Consider the following 19,257-nt stretch of genomic DNA (forward strand, 5'->3'; position numbering starts at 1 on the left):
TTTTAGGTGTTGTTTTGACTTCCAATTTTAAGTGAAGTGAGATAGTTTACTCCATGTTTGGGTCTCTAATTATAGTAGTCAACTATTATAAACTATAATTAACTAAGTATCACAAGGGAATGGTTGGTTGCACAAATAATAATCAGACCCAAGATAATAGAGGATGTAAAACAATGATAAACATATTAGGGATATGGCACAAAATTAGCACAAGATATCACAGATAGCAGTTATCAATGATAGCTATATAGGTAAATGACTAAAAAACCCACATGTAGCCCACCATTTCATGCTTCTTCTTATGGTTTTCTCAAATTGAAATGTGGCGTTGATAACATCTATCAGTGATAGCAACTATAGCAGCAATTAGTAAGCTACTGATAGTTGTTGTAGTTGTTATCACTAAGAAATATTAATACAACCCTGAAGTAGTAACACTTGAAATAACACATTTTCAATTTGCTATCAGTTTTCAATGACTATCATCGATAACTTTCATTAGTGACTATTTTCAAAGATTAACACTCAAGGCTATCAATGACTATTATTGAGAAACTTTTATCATGATTATCATAGTAGACTTTTATCACTAATAGACTTCTACCGCTGATGTCTATCTAAGTTCGATATCACTAATACATGAATATCACTAATATCTATCTAAGTTCTATCACTAATATCACTAATAATTGATATTATCAATACATAAATATTATGGTACATACACAAATATTTCAATTTGTGCCCTTCATTTTGGGCCATCTATGCTATTTTTCCAAGTTTATTACTAATAGACATCATACTCTTAAAGTCCTATAAAAAATAATTATTGGCCTGTTTGATATCATTTGCATTTCTCATTTTTTTTTATAGATAAACTTGTTTAGTAGCTATTCTCGTTTGTTATTTCAAACTTTTAAGAAGTGTTTCTAAAAATGGTGCAAATTTAAGGACTAAAAAGAGTAGTTTCTTTCAAATCCGTTTTCATTTGCTATTTATATTTAATGCTTTGTTATAATACTCAAACTTTTTGATTGCCTTGTTGGTATTAAATCACTTATGAATTTGAAACTTTCAAATCCTGGGTATAAAACTCAACCTCATAATTCTTATGAAAAAAATTGGAAGAAGCAAAATCGGATAAAGGAAAGAAAATTTAAAAAAGAAAAAAAGGAAAAAGAAAAAGTTGGAGAAAGAAAAGAAAATCGGAGAAAAGAAATAAAACAAAAAGAAAAAAGAAAAAAAAGAAAATGAAGAAGGAAAGAAAATATTTTTTTAAAAAAAAAAAGCAAAAACAAAAATCGAATAAAGGAAAGAAAATAAAAAAAATAAAAAAAAAGATAAGAAAGAAGAAAAAATTGGAGAAAGGAATAATTTTTTTAAAAAAAAAAAAGGAATAAACAAAAACTGGAAAATGAAAGAAAATTAAAAAAAAATCAAAGAAAGAAAAGGAAATAAAAAAAATTTAAAAATGAAAGAAGCAAAAATTGGATAAAGGAAAGAAATTAAAATAAAAAAAAGAAAGAAAGGAAAGAAGAAAAAAAGAAGAAGAAAAAATCGGAGAAAGAAAAGAAAAGAAAAAATAAAAAGAAAGTAAAGAAGAAAAAACCGGAGAAATGAAAGAAAATAAAAAAAAATAGAAAAGAAAGGAAGAAACAAGAAACGGAGAAAGGAAAGAAAAGAAAAAAGAATGGGAAAGAAGCAAAAAACGGAGAAAAGAAAGAAAATAAAAAAGAAGAGAAAAGAAAGAAGGTGGGTAACAAGACAAGCCAGGAGAGGGCAAAATTGAAAAGTATAAAAAAAAAATCAAAAATTGATTGATCAACACTTACATATTTACAAATATTTTAAATAGGTGATATATTTTTAGATGTTTCCCTTTATTTTAGTATCTATTACAAATATTCAGTACTACAATACATTGTTACAAGAGTGCTTACTATTTTTTACTTATCCTCTGTTTCTTTTTTTGTTACAATGATGACTATTTTCTACTTAAACTAAAATAGTTTGCACTCAAAACACAAAATCTTATAACTTACTACAATAACCACTGATTATAATAACTAACTTAGCACACCAAAACGTCTCTTTAGACTATATTTGATAACTATTTTGTTTTTTGTTTTTTGAAAATTAAGCTTACAATTACTACTTCTAGTATAGAACTTTTTATATATAATATTACCTACATTTTAAACGTAACAAAATTTTGAAAAGTTAATTCCTCATTTGATTACTGATAACTGGCAGAAATGCCAGTTATTATAAGCATTTTATTTAGAATCATGAGGGCTAATAAGTAGAAAATGCGGTGATAATACTTAGCATTTGCGAAAAATTGAGTTTTGTGTCGATTAGCACCTAAATCCTCACTGACCCCAATATTATGCGTTACTCCAAGCCAAAGTGTCTATTTTTGTAGCTATCGTAGAAATCAAACGCATGCGTTTGAAATAAGCAATTGCAGACAAACACATGCACTGAAGTCAGGCGATTGCAAAGACAAACGCATGCACTGAAAGTTATCGCATGGAAGTTGCGGTGATCGAATGCGTCCATTGCATGAAAGTTGCGGTGATCAATTGGGAATTGCGGCCATGGAGTGACAACCATAATAGAAGGACGATCGCAAGATGGGTAGAACGCGTTGATGCTTCAACTGAATCAAGCTCGGACGTATACCTTGGGAGTATCAACAAGATAAGACGATGTGACATTGCCCATACCGCGACTAAAGCATCAATGAGCCATAACGCAATCATGATAGTTGTCGGCGTTTAAACTCTATAAATAGCCTTTGGACCTTCATTTCAAGACATCCGAACTTCTGCCTCAAGGCAAATGAACAAGATTTTTAGTGAGAATTCTTCACCTCCACAAACTAGACCGAGTGATGATCGGAGCTTTCGTCGGAGATAGAGCTCGAGAGAGACATCTCCATCATTCATCCATGGCACCACCGGCAACCTTGACGCATAGTCCTTCATTTCTCTTCTAACCTCTGTATTGTATTACATTTTAGCTTAAGATATTAAATCAATTTGAAATCAATGTATCTCTTGATTCCTTCAATGTCATCTTCTTCATCATCTTTATCTCTATCATTGCTTATCTTCAGCGTTTATTTATCAAAGGCGATTGCATAGTTAAGCATGTAGCCTAGAGATAGAACGCATGTAGCAACTCACCGAGAGGTGTGCGTTCGAGTATAGTGAGTTAATTCTTTTTGCTTGGTGAAAGGCTGTAGCAACGCTTGTCTATGGGTGGTTGTATTACCTGTCTATAAGTTAAATAGTCACGTCTAACTGCCTAAGAAGGTAAGAGATGGAACACACTAAAGCAAAGTTTGCATTGTTCCTAGAGATAGACACAATCTTATGCTCAACACAACCATGCACTATAGAGATATAGTCATGCGGTTGACCACCGAGAGGTGTGCGATGCGTTAGTGCAATGAGTTGGGATTACTCGGGCGAATTAAGATAATAAACATTATTATGCATTAATGGTTGTTGTGTATCTACCTATTCTCATCGCAAGTCTTCTATGGCTCAATCTGTTTAGTTAGGAGTAGGAGTAGTATGTAAATCCATTAAACTTTCTTCCCTTTATTTTTATTCATCACCTCAAACGCATTACTTCACCAGCATTATTGAGTGACAAGTCCTTGTGTTCAACCTCGGATTACCTGAGAAACTTGCGTTTGCGTTATACTTGGCGCGAGCGTAAGAAAACTTGTGATAGGAACGCGTGGTTATTGCATACTAGATTAATGCATTTTCATTCTGATGCAAGACCTCAGACGCATGGGTGTAAACGCATAGCTTAAACCATGTCTAACGCATGATTGCATGTACAACCCCATCTGTTCTAAATTTTCCTAAACCTACAATCACCATTTTGTTTTTTGTTTTTAGTTTTTGAAAATTAAGCCTATAGACATTACTTTCACATCCAAATTTCTTTCTTTGTTATCTACTTTTTATCAATGGCTTAAAAAACAAAGCCAAATTTTGAAAACTAAAAAAACTAGCTTTTAAAAACTTGTTTTTTATTTTGAAATTTGGCTAAAAATTAAATTGTTGTACTTAAGAAAGATTCAAATCATGTAAGGAATTAGAGAGAAAATAGACGTAGTTTTCAAAAACCAAAAACAAAAAAATAAAACAGTTACCAAATAGGGTCTAAAAAAGTAATTTTTAAAACTTAAATTTATTTTTGTGTTTTGGTAAGGTAGGTGGATAACTTGCCAAAATATAATCCGGAAACAAATATAAAATCCAAAAACAGAAAATCAAAACTAAATGGTTATCGAATGAGGCCTAAATATTTTATTTTAATTTATTTTTACAAAAGTTTTCAAAATCCAAATCATGTTTTGAAAAAGAAAGTTTTTAAAAGTTTTGATTTTAAATCGAAAAATCAAATGTTTCTTTAACAAATATGAAGAATCGTGGTAAAAAACAAAAGTGAGAAAATACGCATATTTTAAAAAAGACTAAGGGACTGTTTGGGTGCTGAGATGATATAGGATGTGGGGAGTTTTGATGTCTGGAGAGTTCTGATGTCTAGGAAGTTATGATCGGATATGATCTAGCATGTTCAAGCATTGAGATGATATCCGATACAGAAAATGATACAAAACACATTCCGAAAATGAGCCCACAAATAATTAAAATTGGTGAGATAGGCTAATGGGTCTCCAAACACTGAGATGATATAGGATGTGGGGATATATCATCTCATGTTGGGCTCTCAAACAACCCCTAAATAGTTATGATATTCTTTTAAATTTCAATTGTACACCAAATAGGTCGATTATAAATTTTTTTATTATTTTTTTAATTCAACAAATATTACAGATAGTTAATCAACGATCTTTGGGATAGTACTTAGTGTCTTATCCAAAAATGCTTTAAGAATTGTTAAAAATGGCTTTTTTTAAAAAAAAAAAAATTATGAGTATGATAAAAAATGACTTTCTAAGTGTTTTATTTTTAATTACTTAAAATGTAGATCCAAACAAGCTCGAAATCTAATTGAAATGAACATGCCACATGTAATCCTATATAATTATCGTATGCATAAACAAACGGATGAAATTACTAAAAATTTGTGACTTTAAACCATTTATTATAACCTTTATTAAATTTTCTAGTGTATATGAGAACAGTAAATTTTACTTACGAGGCATAATATGGTGAATAGTTGAATAGATTAACAAAACATTTTAAATCTAATGATAAAAAAAAATAAAAAATCAAATTATAAAGATACAGTTTTAAATTTAACTTTTCTATTGATATAAATATACACATTGTAATTGTTTTGAAAATGACCAAAAACAAACCTGTAATTTGAACTTGACGTCTTTATTTCAAATTTAAATAATTTGAAGAAATCAATTTATATACGTAATCATATAATTTCAACCAGTATATCTTTAATTCGAATTTAAACCTGAAATTTATTTGACAAAAGAATTACTAAAAAAAAAATGTGACAAAAGAGGTTTGTTTTCTGAGATGAAATGGATAACTCATCTATTTAAAAAATAAATAATTAATTAATTGAACACGTAGTCCCACGTGGCTAAAAGTCATTCCATCAAAATTTCAACCAACCACAGCATGCCACGGTGGACTACAAGCGTGTTAAAACGTCGTGTTCACGTGTGAGCCAACCCATTGGAGAGGGTTGGAATTTTTGAAGTCGTCAATTCCCTTTAAAAAAGAATTACACATTCCAGAAATTAAATAAATAACTTTTTGCCATTGATTCTAAATATAGAATTTCCTTTTCCACTCAATAATGAATCTATTTTAAAATTTTCTAGAATTATATTTATTTCCTCGCAATTTGTTTTAGTGTCTCACTTTTTTTTAGACTACAACCGAATTTAAGCTAAATTAAAAACAATCAAATATTTTTTTTAAAAATAGTTTTCAAAAAACAAATAATAAAATTAGAATGTAAACATTGCTTATATATCTGTTTTTTCAAAAAAAAAAAATCGTCATAGATAATCATTTGATTTATAGTTTTTGAAAATTAAGTCTATTTACTTTTAATTTTTTGCAACGGATTACATCTTTAAGTGAAAAGTTGTATTTTTAGTCAAGTTCCAAAAATAAAGACAAATTTTTAGAAACATATTTTTTTTTTTTACTTTTCAAAATTTTGTTTAGATTTCTATAACATTTATAAAAAGTAGATAACGAGTCAAGAAATTTAAAAATAGAATAAATATTTTTAGGCTTAATTTTCAAAAACTAAAAATAAAATAAATTGATTATCAAATGGGTACTAAAATAATTAAAAAATAATATAGCTTAAATGAGTTGGGCATATACTCCTAAGTTCTCTCTTATATTTTAATAATCTTTTGGAAAGAATGTTTTGATTAGAATTTTCAACAAGTTTTTGCTTTAAACTAAACACTTCGTAAATACTATTGTATTTTAGTGCTATAATACTATTGTAAATATTTTCTCATATACTTGTTTATCAATTTATGAAGGTAATTTATCCTATTTTTAATTGATATAAATCAATTGATTTTCTACCTCTCAAACTATATCTAACAAAATATATTTATCAACAAAATTTTAGAATTTTTACCATACATGATAACTACCAAATTAATTTAAAAAAATATATTATCCTATTTATAGTTTGAAATTTGATAAGTAGAATTAGTAAATATTGTTTTGCGTATTCTTTTATCTCTTTTTAGATTACAAGGTTAGAATTAGATAATCAGATTTCTAGAAATATTCTAAAAAATTCTATTTGTAAAAAATATTATTTAGATTATAGGATATAATAGATAAATATAGATATTTTTTTAAAATTGATTCTTATTTACGATGTGATAAGATTGATAGTAAACGAACAATAATGATTACTCTCAAGAATAGTTTAATGAAATGTATATAATAAAGAAATTTAAATTAAAAGGAAAAAAATAACCCTTTGAAAAAGAAAAGGGCAATCCAAAGGGCAAGTTGGATTTTTGGGGCACAAAGTCCTAGAGGAATTGAAACTTGGCTGTGTAATAGGTTCACTGTATGTGCCCTACCCATCTCAATCTCAGTGTCTCTGAACAGCCTAAAATGGGCCCCTTTTGTCCTCTCTCAGGTTTCTAGGCATTTTTTTTCTAATTTTATTTATTTAAGTAATAAATACATTTTAACGTCTTAAAAAGTTTAGATTAAATACAACTGAATTCCCATTAGAAAGAAAACTGAAACGTAATTCATGAATGATGTTCTAAAAAAATAGGTATCAATTGATTAGTTTGCTTTGTTTCGTAATTGTAATGAATTGTGAGACCCACAACTAAATTTATAGTCAAAATGTGTTTAAAAATTATGTGAGACGTGATATTTACTATTCATCAAATTGATACACTTGGTATAGTACGAATAAATTTTGAAAAATGAACTTAATTGATATGTACTATTTAAAAAAAAAAATAGAAGTTTATTCTCCTATTTTCGTAAATGTTGTACTAAAAAAGTTTGAAAAATTAGTATTGTACCAATTTGGCATACCATTAGTTTATCGAAGAAACATCTTGCATTAAGGTTTTTTTTGGAAAGGATACATGAAGGTTTTATTAATAGTGCTAATGATAACAATAGAATGAAACATAAGCTTAAAGTTTAGAAGAAAATGTGAAAGTATAGAAATTAAAACTATAAGTAGAAATATCTGATGATGTATAAATTGAATGTACATTGAATAGGGTATATAAATTTTAAATAAAAATAGATCATGCTTTTGGTACAAATGGTTGGATGTATTAATAATTAATTATTTTTAAGAAATATTGTACCCTTTTATTGTCAAATGGTGACTACCTTCGTAGAATCACTCGAAAATTAAAATTTATTACATATAATTTTTCTTAAACCATGAAGAAATAATGAAAATTGATTGATATTAATGAAGCATAATCAATTTGGTTCTTGAGTATTTCTATAATAATACATTGATTTCCACATTTAAAATAGAAAAGTCTTAAGAAAATTTTAAATTGATTCACTATAAGTTTTCTTCTCGTCTTCGTCGTTATTATTATTATTATTATTATTTAAAATAATTGGATATGAAACACCGACTCAGTCAATCTATGTGATGTCTTTTAGTCCCTCATAGTTGATTTATTCTTGCTTCTTTTCTGATGATTGAATTGAATATGGTTATTGTAAAAAAGGAAAAAAAAATCATTGGGTTTAAATTCTAAAAGAATGATGTGATTTGACGCAGCCAAGTGGGGAAAAATAATGATTGAACAAAAGGTAAAGTGAAGAATTTTCACCATGAAAAATGTCAAATTATTTATAAAAATAGTAAAAAAAATTTAAAAAAATAAAAAATACTGATAGATCCTGAAAGACTTCTATCAACATCTATTAGTGATAGACTTGTATCAATTTTTATCATTGATAAACTTCTATTAACCTCTATTAATGATAGACTTCTATCAGTTTCTATCATTAATAGATATTGATGAACTTTTATCAATATTTATCTCAGTTTCTATCAGACTTTTATTAATATCTATCTGTGATGGGCATTAATAACCATGTCTATATTTTAAGTCTTTTTTTTAAAAAAAAAAAAAAAAAAGAAAGAGATACTTCATTTATGGCGTAGGTAAGAAACGTATATAGGTAAGGAACAAAGTTACAAACAGTCTTTAATACATACATAATTTAATTATATATCATCTAACATTGTCCTCATTTGTGGGCTTGAAATATGAAAAAGACCCAACAAGTAAAAATTGATATTAATTGGGGAGAAAACAACAATGTAGAGACTTGAATATAAGGCTTTCCTAGACTATCTGTTCTGAAACCATCTTATATCACAATATGTAAAACATAAAAAAATAAAAAATAGATGGTACAAAAAAACAAACTCACGTTTGTAAAAATAAAAATAAAAAAGAAGGAAAAATATCAATTAATAGAATACCCCTAAACTTTTGGAGTTGTATAAATTAAAACCATTAACTAATCATCATATCAATTTAAACCCCTGAACTATTGTAAGTGTATCAATTTACATTGTCATCCAAGTTTCGTTCGACCAATATTATGTGAAACTTATAATGTAAATAAACTAAATTCATAAATTTTAATAAGTCAATCAATTTATACCATTCATTAAGTTTTTCTTTGAAAATCATTCATGTATTAATTCTCAAACACATGTAGACTTTTTCAAATATCGATTTCACAAAGTGGACGACTAGAATGAATGCGCGGATGATTCTTGAAGGAAATTTCAAATATACAAGGTTAGGAGTTTAATTAATATAGTTATAAGTTTTACTCAATGTTTTCCCAAACAGAATGCAATGGATGGTGTAAATTTTGATACACTTACAAACATTTGAGGTTTAAATTGATACAATTATTAGTTCAAAGTTTAAATTGATATAACCCATAAAGTTTAGGGGTATTCTATTAATTTATATTTTTCCTTTATTTTTATTTTTACAAACATAAGTTTGTTTTTTTGTACCATCTATTTTTTACATTCTACATATTGTGGGTAGGCATGGGTGTGTTTTTTTTTTTTACAATATGTGGATGATAAGAACAATGGTATGATATACTCTACTTTGGACATAAATTCTCATGGTTTTGCTTTTAGAACCACCTAAAATGTCTCATACCAATAGAAACAATTGTCCTCAGTTATATACTCAATAATCGCTTCCTTCATTAACCAATGTGAAACTTTGTTTGCACCTAACAATCGTTTCCTCGAAGAAAGTACCACCATCGAGTTCCCTCATTCATCCACTCTCGATTGCCTATGAGAGCTTGTTCTTATCTAATCCTAGAGCAAAGCCAAATAGAGCATGATTATGGATCATTTTTGTGGAACACACTTGGTATTGATCACCTATCACACTTTTAATCTCCTCCTCTCGAATAAAGATATACTCCACCGGTCTATCTAATTTGATATGTCTAATCTCCATCCAAATCCATTGGATTTGATAGAGCTCTATTTACTTGCTGTGTCCTAGTAATTTTTGTTCGATTTGGAGATTCATCCAAAAGACTCACTACTTTTATTTATTATTGAGGATCTCACCATAACAGCTAGATTTAGACCATAGTTCTGATACTAATTGATTAAGACAATGAAACATCCACCTCTCTCTACAAAATAATATGTTATTGTCCATTCTAGGCATAAACCCTCATGATTGTTCTTTTGGAACCAACCAAAAAGCATCATACTAAATGAAAATAATTTTTTCATAACCAATGTGAGACTTTGTTTGCACCTAACAACGAGGTGGAAGAATTGAACCTTAGACTTCGAGGTTGATAGTACAAGTTTATGTTAATTAAACTATGCTCATGTTGACATGTGTTTTACATATACTATTATATCTAAGAAATACGTGCATCTTAGATACCTATATTATATATAAAAGGGGTTAAGAAGAGAGAATCTTTATAACTACATTTTGCCCTTACATCTTTTAATTAATTCCTATTTTTTTATTCATTAGAACTATGGATTACATGTGAAATGATGTGTTCTTGTATGGGTGTGATCTATAGACCATATATATGAAATATCACGATCTCATGGTGAAGATATGTTTGAATGGACAAACATGTTCTTTGTCCTATTACAACAATTCGAGTCGAAGTGGTCAAAGTATATACTTTTCTTTGTATGTGTGTGTTATGAAAATGTAAACCACATGTACGAAACATCACAAATCTAACAGTGGATATATGTTTAAGAACAATCACGACATTTTCCCATTACAACTATTTGTGTGGAAAGTATGGTTACACGATGAAGTGGTATATCTTTTTCTATATTGGTGTGATTTAGACTATAGATATGAAATATCATAATACCTAACATATTTGAGGTATATTTGAATAGACAATTACATCATTTTCCCTTTAAAATATCATAAATTCCTATTTTTTTCATTCTCTTCAAATAGTTAACGACTATTCGAGTCAACAAGACTAAAAATTATTTCATTAGTTTGAAATTTTAAAAATTTGATTTTCTATGTGCTAAAATAAAACTATAAATTTTCGCATTTGTACTCTATTTAAATGCAATAATTCTTGGGAGGTCGATTTTTCCCACGAAAAAGGAAAGCCAATTGAAGTATTATTGTACATTGAAGATTTGTTTGAAAAAGAAAAAGACAAATAGAGACAATTCATCATACTTTATGTGGACATCTCATTGCTCCAAATCTTCATAAATGTAAACACTTCCACTCCCCACCAAACTAACCAAAGCTCCCACAAAAAAAAAAAAAAAAAAAAAGTCCTTTCTCCCTTTTGTCTTCTCTTCAAACTCCAAAACCCTTCCACACAAAGCTTCCATAGCCTTCAACCATGGATGATTTGCTTTGGAATGGCTCATGGAGTATTGAAGAAGACAGAAATTGTGAAGAAAGCTTATTCGTCTCCAACGACCCGAGTCGATGCTCGAGTCCGCCGTTACAAGAGCTTCAAACAGTGGCAAGAATATTGGGGTTGTCGGAGATCAATACTCCGGCGCCGGAGATGAAGGTAGAGAAATTGGCTAAGGATTCCAAGGTTTTATTTGAACGTGAAAAGTCGTGGCCGGTGGGAGCTAGCTCCGGTGGAGTTTTGTTCGATGAGGTTGAAAATGACAAAGGTTTGAACTTGTATAAACTTGTTTGGTAATGGGACATCTTGCTTTAATTAAGAAGAAAAAGTTTCTCACTTCAGTTACAACACTTTTTTTTCTTCTACTTTTTAGTACTATTCACACTTTAGTTTTTTTAATAAAAGTTACGTTGGAAAGAGAAATACCTACGTACACCTTAGATTGCACTTTCATGCTTTTTTTCATACATGACAAAATAATTTTTTATTATTATTTTTTTTTTTAAAAAAAACCAAGTTACCACGTGACAACATTTAACTCTACACCCAAAATTTTTCCTATTGGAAATCTCGTCTAAATCAAATTAGATTGCATATATATAAAGGTTTTTATTAAATTTTATTTGATTTTTAAATGGATGGAAATTCTACTTCTCATTTACTTAGTATGTGTTTTTCATGCATAAAATTCTATTTTAAGAGGCTTTTTTTAAAATGAAAATAAATAACATTAAAAAATATAATTATTATCCTGAATCAACTCAATTTGTGATTCAAATTTTGTAATTATATATATATATATATATATATAGATTATAGATCGTATAAAGTATAAAAATCCACCTCGCGTTTGAATATGAGTTAACTATTCAAGATACGAATTCACCTCGTGTTTCAATATGAGTTAATTATTCAAGATACTATAATAGCCTTTTTTTTTTCCTTTTAAGTTTGGTAGGTTTTGGATCTCTTCGTCTATGTTTTTATATATATATATTTTAAAATAACTAACATAATTCAATAAAATTAAATTAAAATATCAATATGAACTTAACTCAACTGACATCTATATCTAGTAACATAGAGATTCGTAGTTCAAATCCCCCCACTCCAATTTGTACTAAAAAACATTGGATTAAAATTCAACTTACTCTTTTGAGTTGAACAATGAATGAGATTGAAAATTTGACATTTTGGTCGAAGTTATATTATACTTTCTTTAGTTGAGTTATATGTGAACACATTTATTTGTTAAGTATATAAAATATCGTATATATTCTAACTTTACAATTATCTTTAAATAATTTTTTTAGCACTTAAATATTGTAAATATTATCCTATTCACCATCTTTTTTAACTAACGTAAAACTTATACTATTGACTTAGTGTTGAAAAAAATTATTGCACCATGCACACAATATTAGATTTATTTTACCATGCAATAACCTACAAGAGATTTTGGTTATGTAGGAAGTGCACCACAAGGTGGGTTTTTGGACATTTTTGAGAACCAAAAACCAAAACAACAAAACTCCATAATAGAAAAACAACCAAGCTCAGCCAACTCTATAAATCCATCTCTATCTCCATCTCCATCATCTTCGAACAACGACGAGGTTGAGCGGCCCGTTGATCGAGATCAGCTCGTGTCACAAATGAAGGAATGTATATACTATGCAGCAGTGTTTAGGCCGGTGAACTTGGGGTCCGAGACTGTGGAGAAGAAGAGGAGGAGAAACGTGAAAATGTCGAAGGAGCCTCAAACAATTGCAGCGAGAATACGAAGGGAGAAGATAAGCGAAAAAATTAGGGTTTTGCAGAGTTTAGTTCCTGGTGGGAACAAAATGGACATTGCCTCCATGCTTGATGAGGCAGCAAGCTATCTCAAGTTCCTTAGAGCACAAATCAAAGCACTAGAAGGCTTAAGCTACAAACTTGGCTCTATTGATTGTCTCTCAACTTCCACCTCTTTCAACCCTAATTTTCCTCTCTAAAACCTTTATCAATAAAATATTGAATTTGTTAATTGTTAAGAATAATTTTTTGTTTGCCATTTACTTTGCGACATTATTTAAATCTTATTTGTCAGGATAGTTACAAATATAACAATCAAATCAAAAGTATTAGCACACATAACATAATGAAAAAGAATTTGTAGATATAACAAAACTTAAATCGAGTTCTCATGGACTACATCGCTGATAGATTTGTTATATTTACAATTCTTTAAAAAGTACTACTATATACTTAATTATTAGTCCTAAAAATGCTACTCATTATAATTACCCTATATTTTAACCTATGCCATTAATCTTTTAATTGAGGCCAAACTTAAAAAACCAATTTGAATGAAATTGTATCTCGTGTTCATGCTATAAAAAGAAAACACACATGGTTCACAAAAAGAGTACAAGAGATAAAAGATATAATTATTTAACTCTAACAAAACAAATCTTTTTTATGTAATGGTGAATGAGTCTTTATTCAATGAAGAGCTAGAACTTATAAAATTATGAATTTTTTCCTAATGGTTCATAAATAATTAAATATTGATGTGTACGGTTAAAATGTTTTAAAATTGGAATGTTTTTAGCATAAGGAAATTAACAAAGAAACATTGAACTGAGAATTAGGAGACCCAATGAGTGGTCCTGTCTCCCTTATAGAACCCAAGTGTGGCCCATGAAAAACTCCCAATTTTATTTGCTATGAGCACATGGTCCATGCCCCTCATCATCTCACTGTGGGGTTTAATAATTATCCTTTTCCCAATTGGGTAAGGGCTTTTCTTTTTCTTTTTTATTATTATTATTTAATTTTATTAACCTGTACAATTTCAATCTCGTTACTTCAGAGTAACTTTAGACTAGACTATCCTTCCAAATGTTGAATTTTAGTCTATATACTTTCAAAATTTTCAATTTTAATCTTATATTTATCTTTTATTAAAATTGATTAAATAATAAAAATCTTCATGTAAAAAAAGTACATGTTAATATGTTTTCAAAATACATAGTAAAATGCTAAAAAATAATAATAAAATTAAAAAAAAAAATCTAGAATAAACTAGCGATTAGAAACGAAATTTAAGATTTATTGAAAGTGTGCAAGGACTAAAATTGAACATTATAACTAAAAGTGAACAAGTTTCAAAGTAGAGGACCAAAATGATATCTTATTATTATGGAGCTATTTGACGCGCTAAGTTGAGTTCATATGCATGGAGTTCATACATCTATGGAGTTTATATGTTTGTGAAAGTCATATATATGTGTTTTGGGTGTTTGGACGATGTTGAGTTCATATGTTAGGGGTATCTAGTATATTTTTTTACATAAATAATTTTTTTATGATATTATTTTTGGTTGAAAACGTTTTTATTCAATAATTCTACATATATTTTTTCATAAACTATAAATTGCACTATATTCTATTATTTTTTAAGCATACATGCATTGTTGGGAATTTTGGGAAATGAAGTTTAGTGTTTAACTTTGGATCATGCATTTCATTTTTTTTTTTTTTTAAATTTGAGTAATCATTTTACAAATTTGTGCATGTGGCATTTCTAGTTACTATTTTTATTTTAACACTTTTGATAAAAAAAAAAAAAAAAAAATTATTGATAAAAAAAAAAATTAAATAAAAAGGCCCATGTGTCTAACAATTTTTTCTCAAAAGTATTTTTACATATCAGTTTGTTTGATTTCTTACGTGATACATGTGATTCTATTAATGTTAAATTACTATAAAGAACAACTATAAAATACTATGAACTAATCAAAAATTGATTCAACATTTTGACGGAACTTGCGTACTTTTGTATTAACAAATATGTTTTTATTGTCATTTTGTACGTCAATTTAAAAATAAACATTTGTTGAAGTTTTACATGTATTTAAATCAATATTTATTTTTAAGCTTTAAATAAAGGTTCTATTAACGATTTTATGTCATGGGTGTCAACAAAACAAAAAACTCATGTATCAACTAAGCCAAAATTTGTAGTAGTCATAATTTAAAATAATGGTTGTCGTAGTTGGTGGAGTGGTCACGGCCGGAGGTCGCTAGAGTTGGCCGTCAATAGTGGTGGTTGGATGTTGTTGGTTGGCCGCAGGCGGTGGTTGTTGGAGTTAGTCGTCGGAGGTAGTCACTGGAGTTGGCCGTCAAAGGTGGTCGCCGAAGTTGGCCATCAAAGTTGGTTGTCGAAGGTGATCACCTGAGTTGAGCAACAAGACATTGGTGGTGATGAGAGCTGAGTGTATTGTTGATACACATGGTATAAAATGTCTGACATACGAAGTTGGCCTCCCAAACGATGAGTTGAGTTCATATCTCGACTCATCTCATCTTCTCACCCCAAACAACTCCTTATTATTGTCTGAATATTAATGTTGTTATCCACAATATTAAAATTTCAATCGAGATTTTGACATTTCCATCGATCTTTCACATTTACATGGCCTGGACGCATGAGAGATGAATCGATATTTTCATTATGCAACGTGTATATAGAAACAATATCTCCTAAGAATATTAATGAAATATAAAAAAAAACAAGCTAACAAAATTTTACCAATATAAATATATAATATAAATAATGAGCAAGTCAATACACTAAAAAAGTGTAATATTTATACATATATATATACATACATATATGCGCATATATACATACACCCATGCACATATATATTACTTTTATAGTTTTTTTTAGAAGTATCTATCAATATCAATTATTTTATTGATATTGCCGTCAACATTTCTAGATTTAAATTGTTTATAAGGGTCAGTGCTTATCAAGATTCTAATTAACCTAACTTATTGATAGATTTTCACATGCCTTTGACTTTCAATGTTGGTGAAATTTAGTTAAAATAAGCAAAATAATAATAATAATCATTTGAGCAGGCCATATCCATAATTTTGAATACCGATGTTTATTCATGTGATTTTCTGATTTTATGTAGGAAAAAATGCAAAGTAGGAATTACAAATCAATTGTACTTGCATTTCTACCCGATACTCTATAAAACTGATTACGCATGACTTTTGAATTTGGACAATGATTAGATTACACCGGATTTAGTTTAAAAAAGTATAGTATTTTTTTAAACTATTGATAAAAATGGGGTATATGAGAAAGTATTTTTAAAAATAGGTAGATGTTGAAACTATTGACAAAAGTAGGGTAGTGGAATCGTGTACGGAGTACACGATTAACGTTTAATCCAGCTAGCACGCTGACTTGGTTAACCGGTCGCATGGAGACTCGTGAACCGGGTCCACGATTGTCATAATCGTGGACCCAATCTTGGACACGGTCCATAATTCATTTTTCTTTTTTTCTTTTTTAAAAAATAGATTAACTAATTATTATTTTATTAATTGGAGATGTACAATAACATTGAGATTTTAGGAACGAGTCCACAAATTCTTTCATTATTAAACTTAATTATATATTTAATCTATAATGAAAACATAATTATTTTGTACTCATATTAAAAAAAAATTGTCATGATATTAAAGAAGATTTACAATTAGTTTTTTAATTTGAAAATAAAAGTTTACATGAAATTTAAAAATGACCCCTTGGCCCTTACCCCTCATGGGGTTGTCTTCGTGTCCCTCTAAATTAGGTTCACCCTACTGTCGTTGTTGTCTACGATGAATACGTCTTCGATCGGTGTTAACAACATTGAGTCGTCTTGTTTGTTGAATAATACCTTCTATGTTGATCAATGTTTGTTGACACATTGAACCCAACTATGGTAAGTTGTTCTGTACTGAATATTGTTGTACATCTCCGATAAAATTATTCTGTACAATGAAAAAATAAATATTAAACAATATTCATATCATATATATAGAAAATGTCTGATTTTAAATCTCTTACCATGCAGTAATAGTAAGCGCCGTTAGGTGTGATAAATCGCCTCATGATTGAATTATACCAGGAAAAGTAGTCATCTGATACAGCTAACCCATTTGTTAATTCTCCCTGTGCACAACGATCATGTTGTCCATGCCAGTACGATATATATTCTGCATGGATTCGACGCCAGTCTTGGTCGTGCTTATCTCTCAAATAAATCTGGTGTAGTGCTGTGAGTGTATAGAAAAATGAAAGTATCGTTTGTCGTAGACCGAACTGTCTCAACACACGATCTGGATGATGCCACTCTACTATATGAAAGCATATAAGAGAGCTAACGGTCAACCAGATGTCTTTACCATCACGACAGTAATCAGGTAGGGATGACCAAATCTGTTGTGTGTATGGTGTCTAAATAATCTGAAAAAAAAAGAAAGAAAGAAAGAAAGAAAGAAAGAAAGAAAGAAGATAAGTATACATCCAAAATGTTTTAAATATTCATTTATATATACATTTGTTACCTGGCATCAGTCTGTCAAATATTTTTCGGTATACGAGCAACATATTTACTGATTGTTCAGAGGCAGCTAATACACCACTCCATCTAAAATTACAAAAAATACAATTAATTTATATTCATACAAAAACGATAACGAAATAAATATATAAATGAAATAATACTTGGCACTAAGTGGACGAGGATCTGGGGCCTGTAACTGGACTTGTAATGCTATAACTGGAAATCTATCATAAGCCTATACCTATAGTAGTATCAGTGGCCCCGCTATTTCCAACGCTTGTGCATTGGTAGCCCGTAAAAGTTCTCTATACAACCATGCAAGACATGCACCACCCCACGAGTACGTACCAACATGTTCGAAATTAGATAGTAGCGGGAGGAACATGAGATGCACTAGAGTATTTGACTTGTCAACGAATGAAAATCCTCTAATAAGCTGCATAATGTATGTTCGTGCATACCTACGTACGTTGATGTCGTCGGCATCGGGAGGTAATTCTGGAAACTGGGACACCAACCAGGGGATACTCAATCTTGAGCCTTTCAGATCATTTGGTAGAACGCCTAAGAGCTCTTCATAAACATTCTTCCAACCATATTATAGTGAACCTGTCAATGGTTGTCCGTCCACTCGTAACCAAAACTGTATGGCAACATCCTGCAGCGTGATTGTACATTTCCCACAAGGCAGGTGAAATGTGTGAGTTTCTGATCTCCAACACTTAACTAGAGCAGTAATAAGTGATGGAACATGAGACATACACAGCATAATAAGGATCTAATTACACTCTAATTGCTTCTAATTAAAAGGAAAATAGCATGCAAATCTAGGAAAAAATAGTAAATTAAAAGGGATATAATACAACCTTTGTAGCTCCTGAAACGCTTCTATCTCCGCCCGAACACGAACCGTACAACCACTAGAGTTGACCTACTATCCTCTAGACTCAGAACTGGGTTGTGGGACCCGATGGATAAAGAAACCGAGAGAGAGAAAGAGATGGAAATAGGAGATGGATTGGTTTTGGGTTGGTTTTTTTTTTTTTTCAACCCAATTTTGAAAACTAGATTTGGCAAAATTGCAAAAGTTTTCTATCCAAATTGAAAGCACAAATTTATAGAAAAAAGCCATGCAACAATTGCATGAAACAAATTCATAAAAACCCAACACCTCAAAATCCACTATCTAAGTGGGCTTGATGTCTCCACTATAAGTCAACACCTAGCCCACTATCTTGTTAGTGAAATTATCCAATAAAAGTTTGGATTTTCCCACTAACTTTAGTCAAAGGGCAAAATGGTCATTTTGTCAAAGTCAAAATTTGACCGAAAAGTCAACATTTTGACTTTTTATGATTTTTTCCATGTTGACTAATTTTGACCTCTCGAGCATGAATTCATATTCATTTTCTCGAAATTCAAATCACATT

At 29.5% G+C, this 19,257-nt stretch overlaps 1 protein-coding gene across 1 annotated transcript; it reads left to right on the forward strand.

Annotated features, from left to right (window-relative positions):
* The first annotated feature begins 11,281 nt into the window (after positions 1–11,281).
* LOC120089111 (transcription factor bHLH87-like) lies at positions 11,282–13,458 on the forward strand. Its single transcript, XM_039046535.2, has 2 exons — positions 11,282–11,700; positions 12,903–13,458. The coding sequence occupies exons 1-2, from the start codon at positions 11,415–11,417 to the stop codon at positions 13,424–13,426; spliced, it is 810 nt and encodes a 269-aa protein (XP_038902463.1). The 5' UTR covers positions 11,282–11,414; the 3' UTR covers positions 13,427–13,458.
* The last annotated feature ends 5,799 nt before the right edge of the window (positions 13,459–19,257 follow it).

This window comes from Benincasa hispida, chromosome 1 (genome assembly GCF_027475165.1).
Source record: "Benincasa hispida cultivar pf3 chromosome 1, pf3_genome.v1.1, whole genome shotgun sequence".
NCBI lineage: Eukaryota > Viridiplantae > Streptophyta > Magnoliopsida > Cucurbitales > Cucurbitaceae > Benincasa > Benincasa hispida.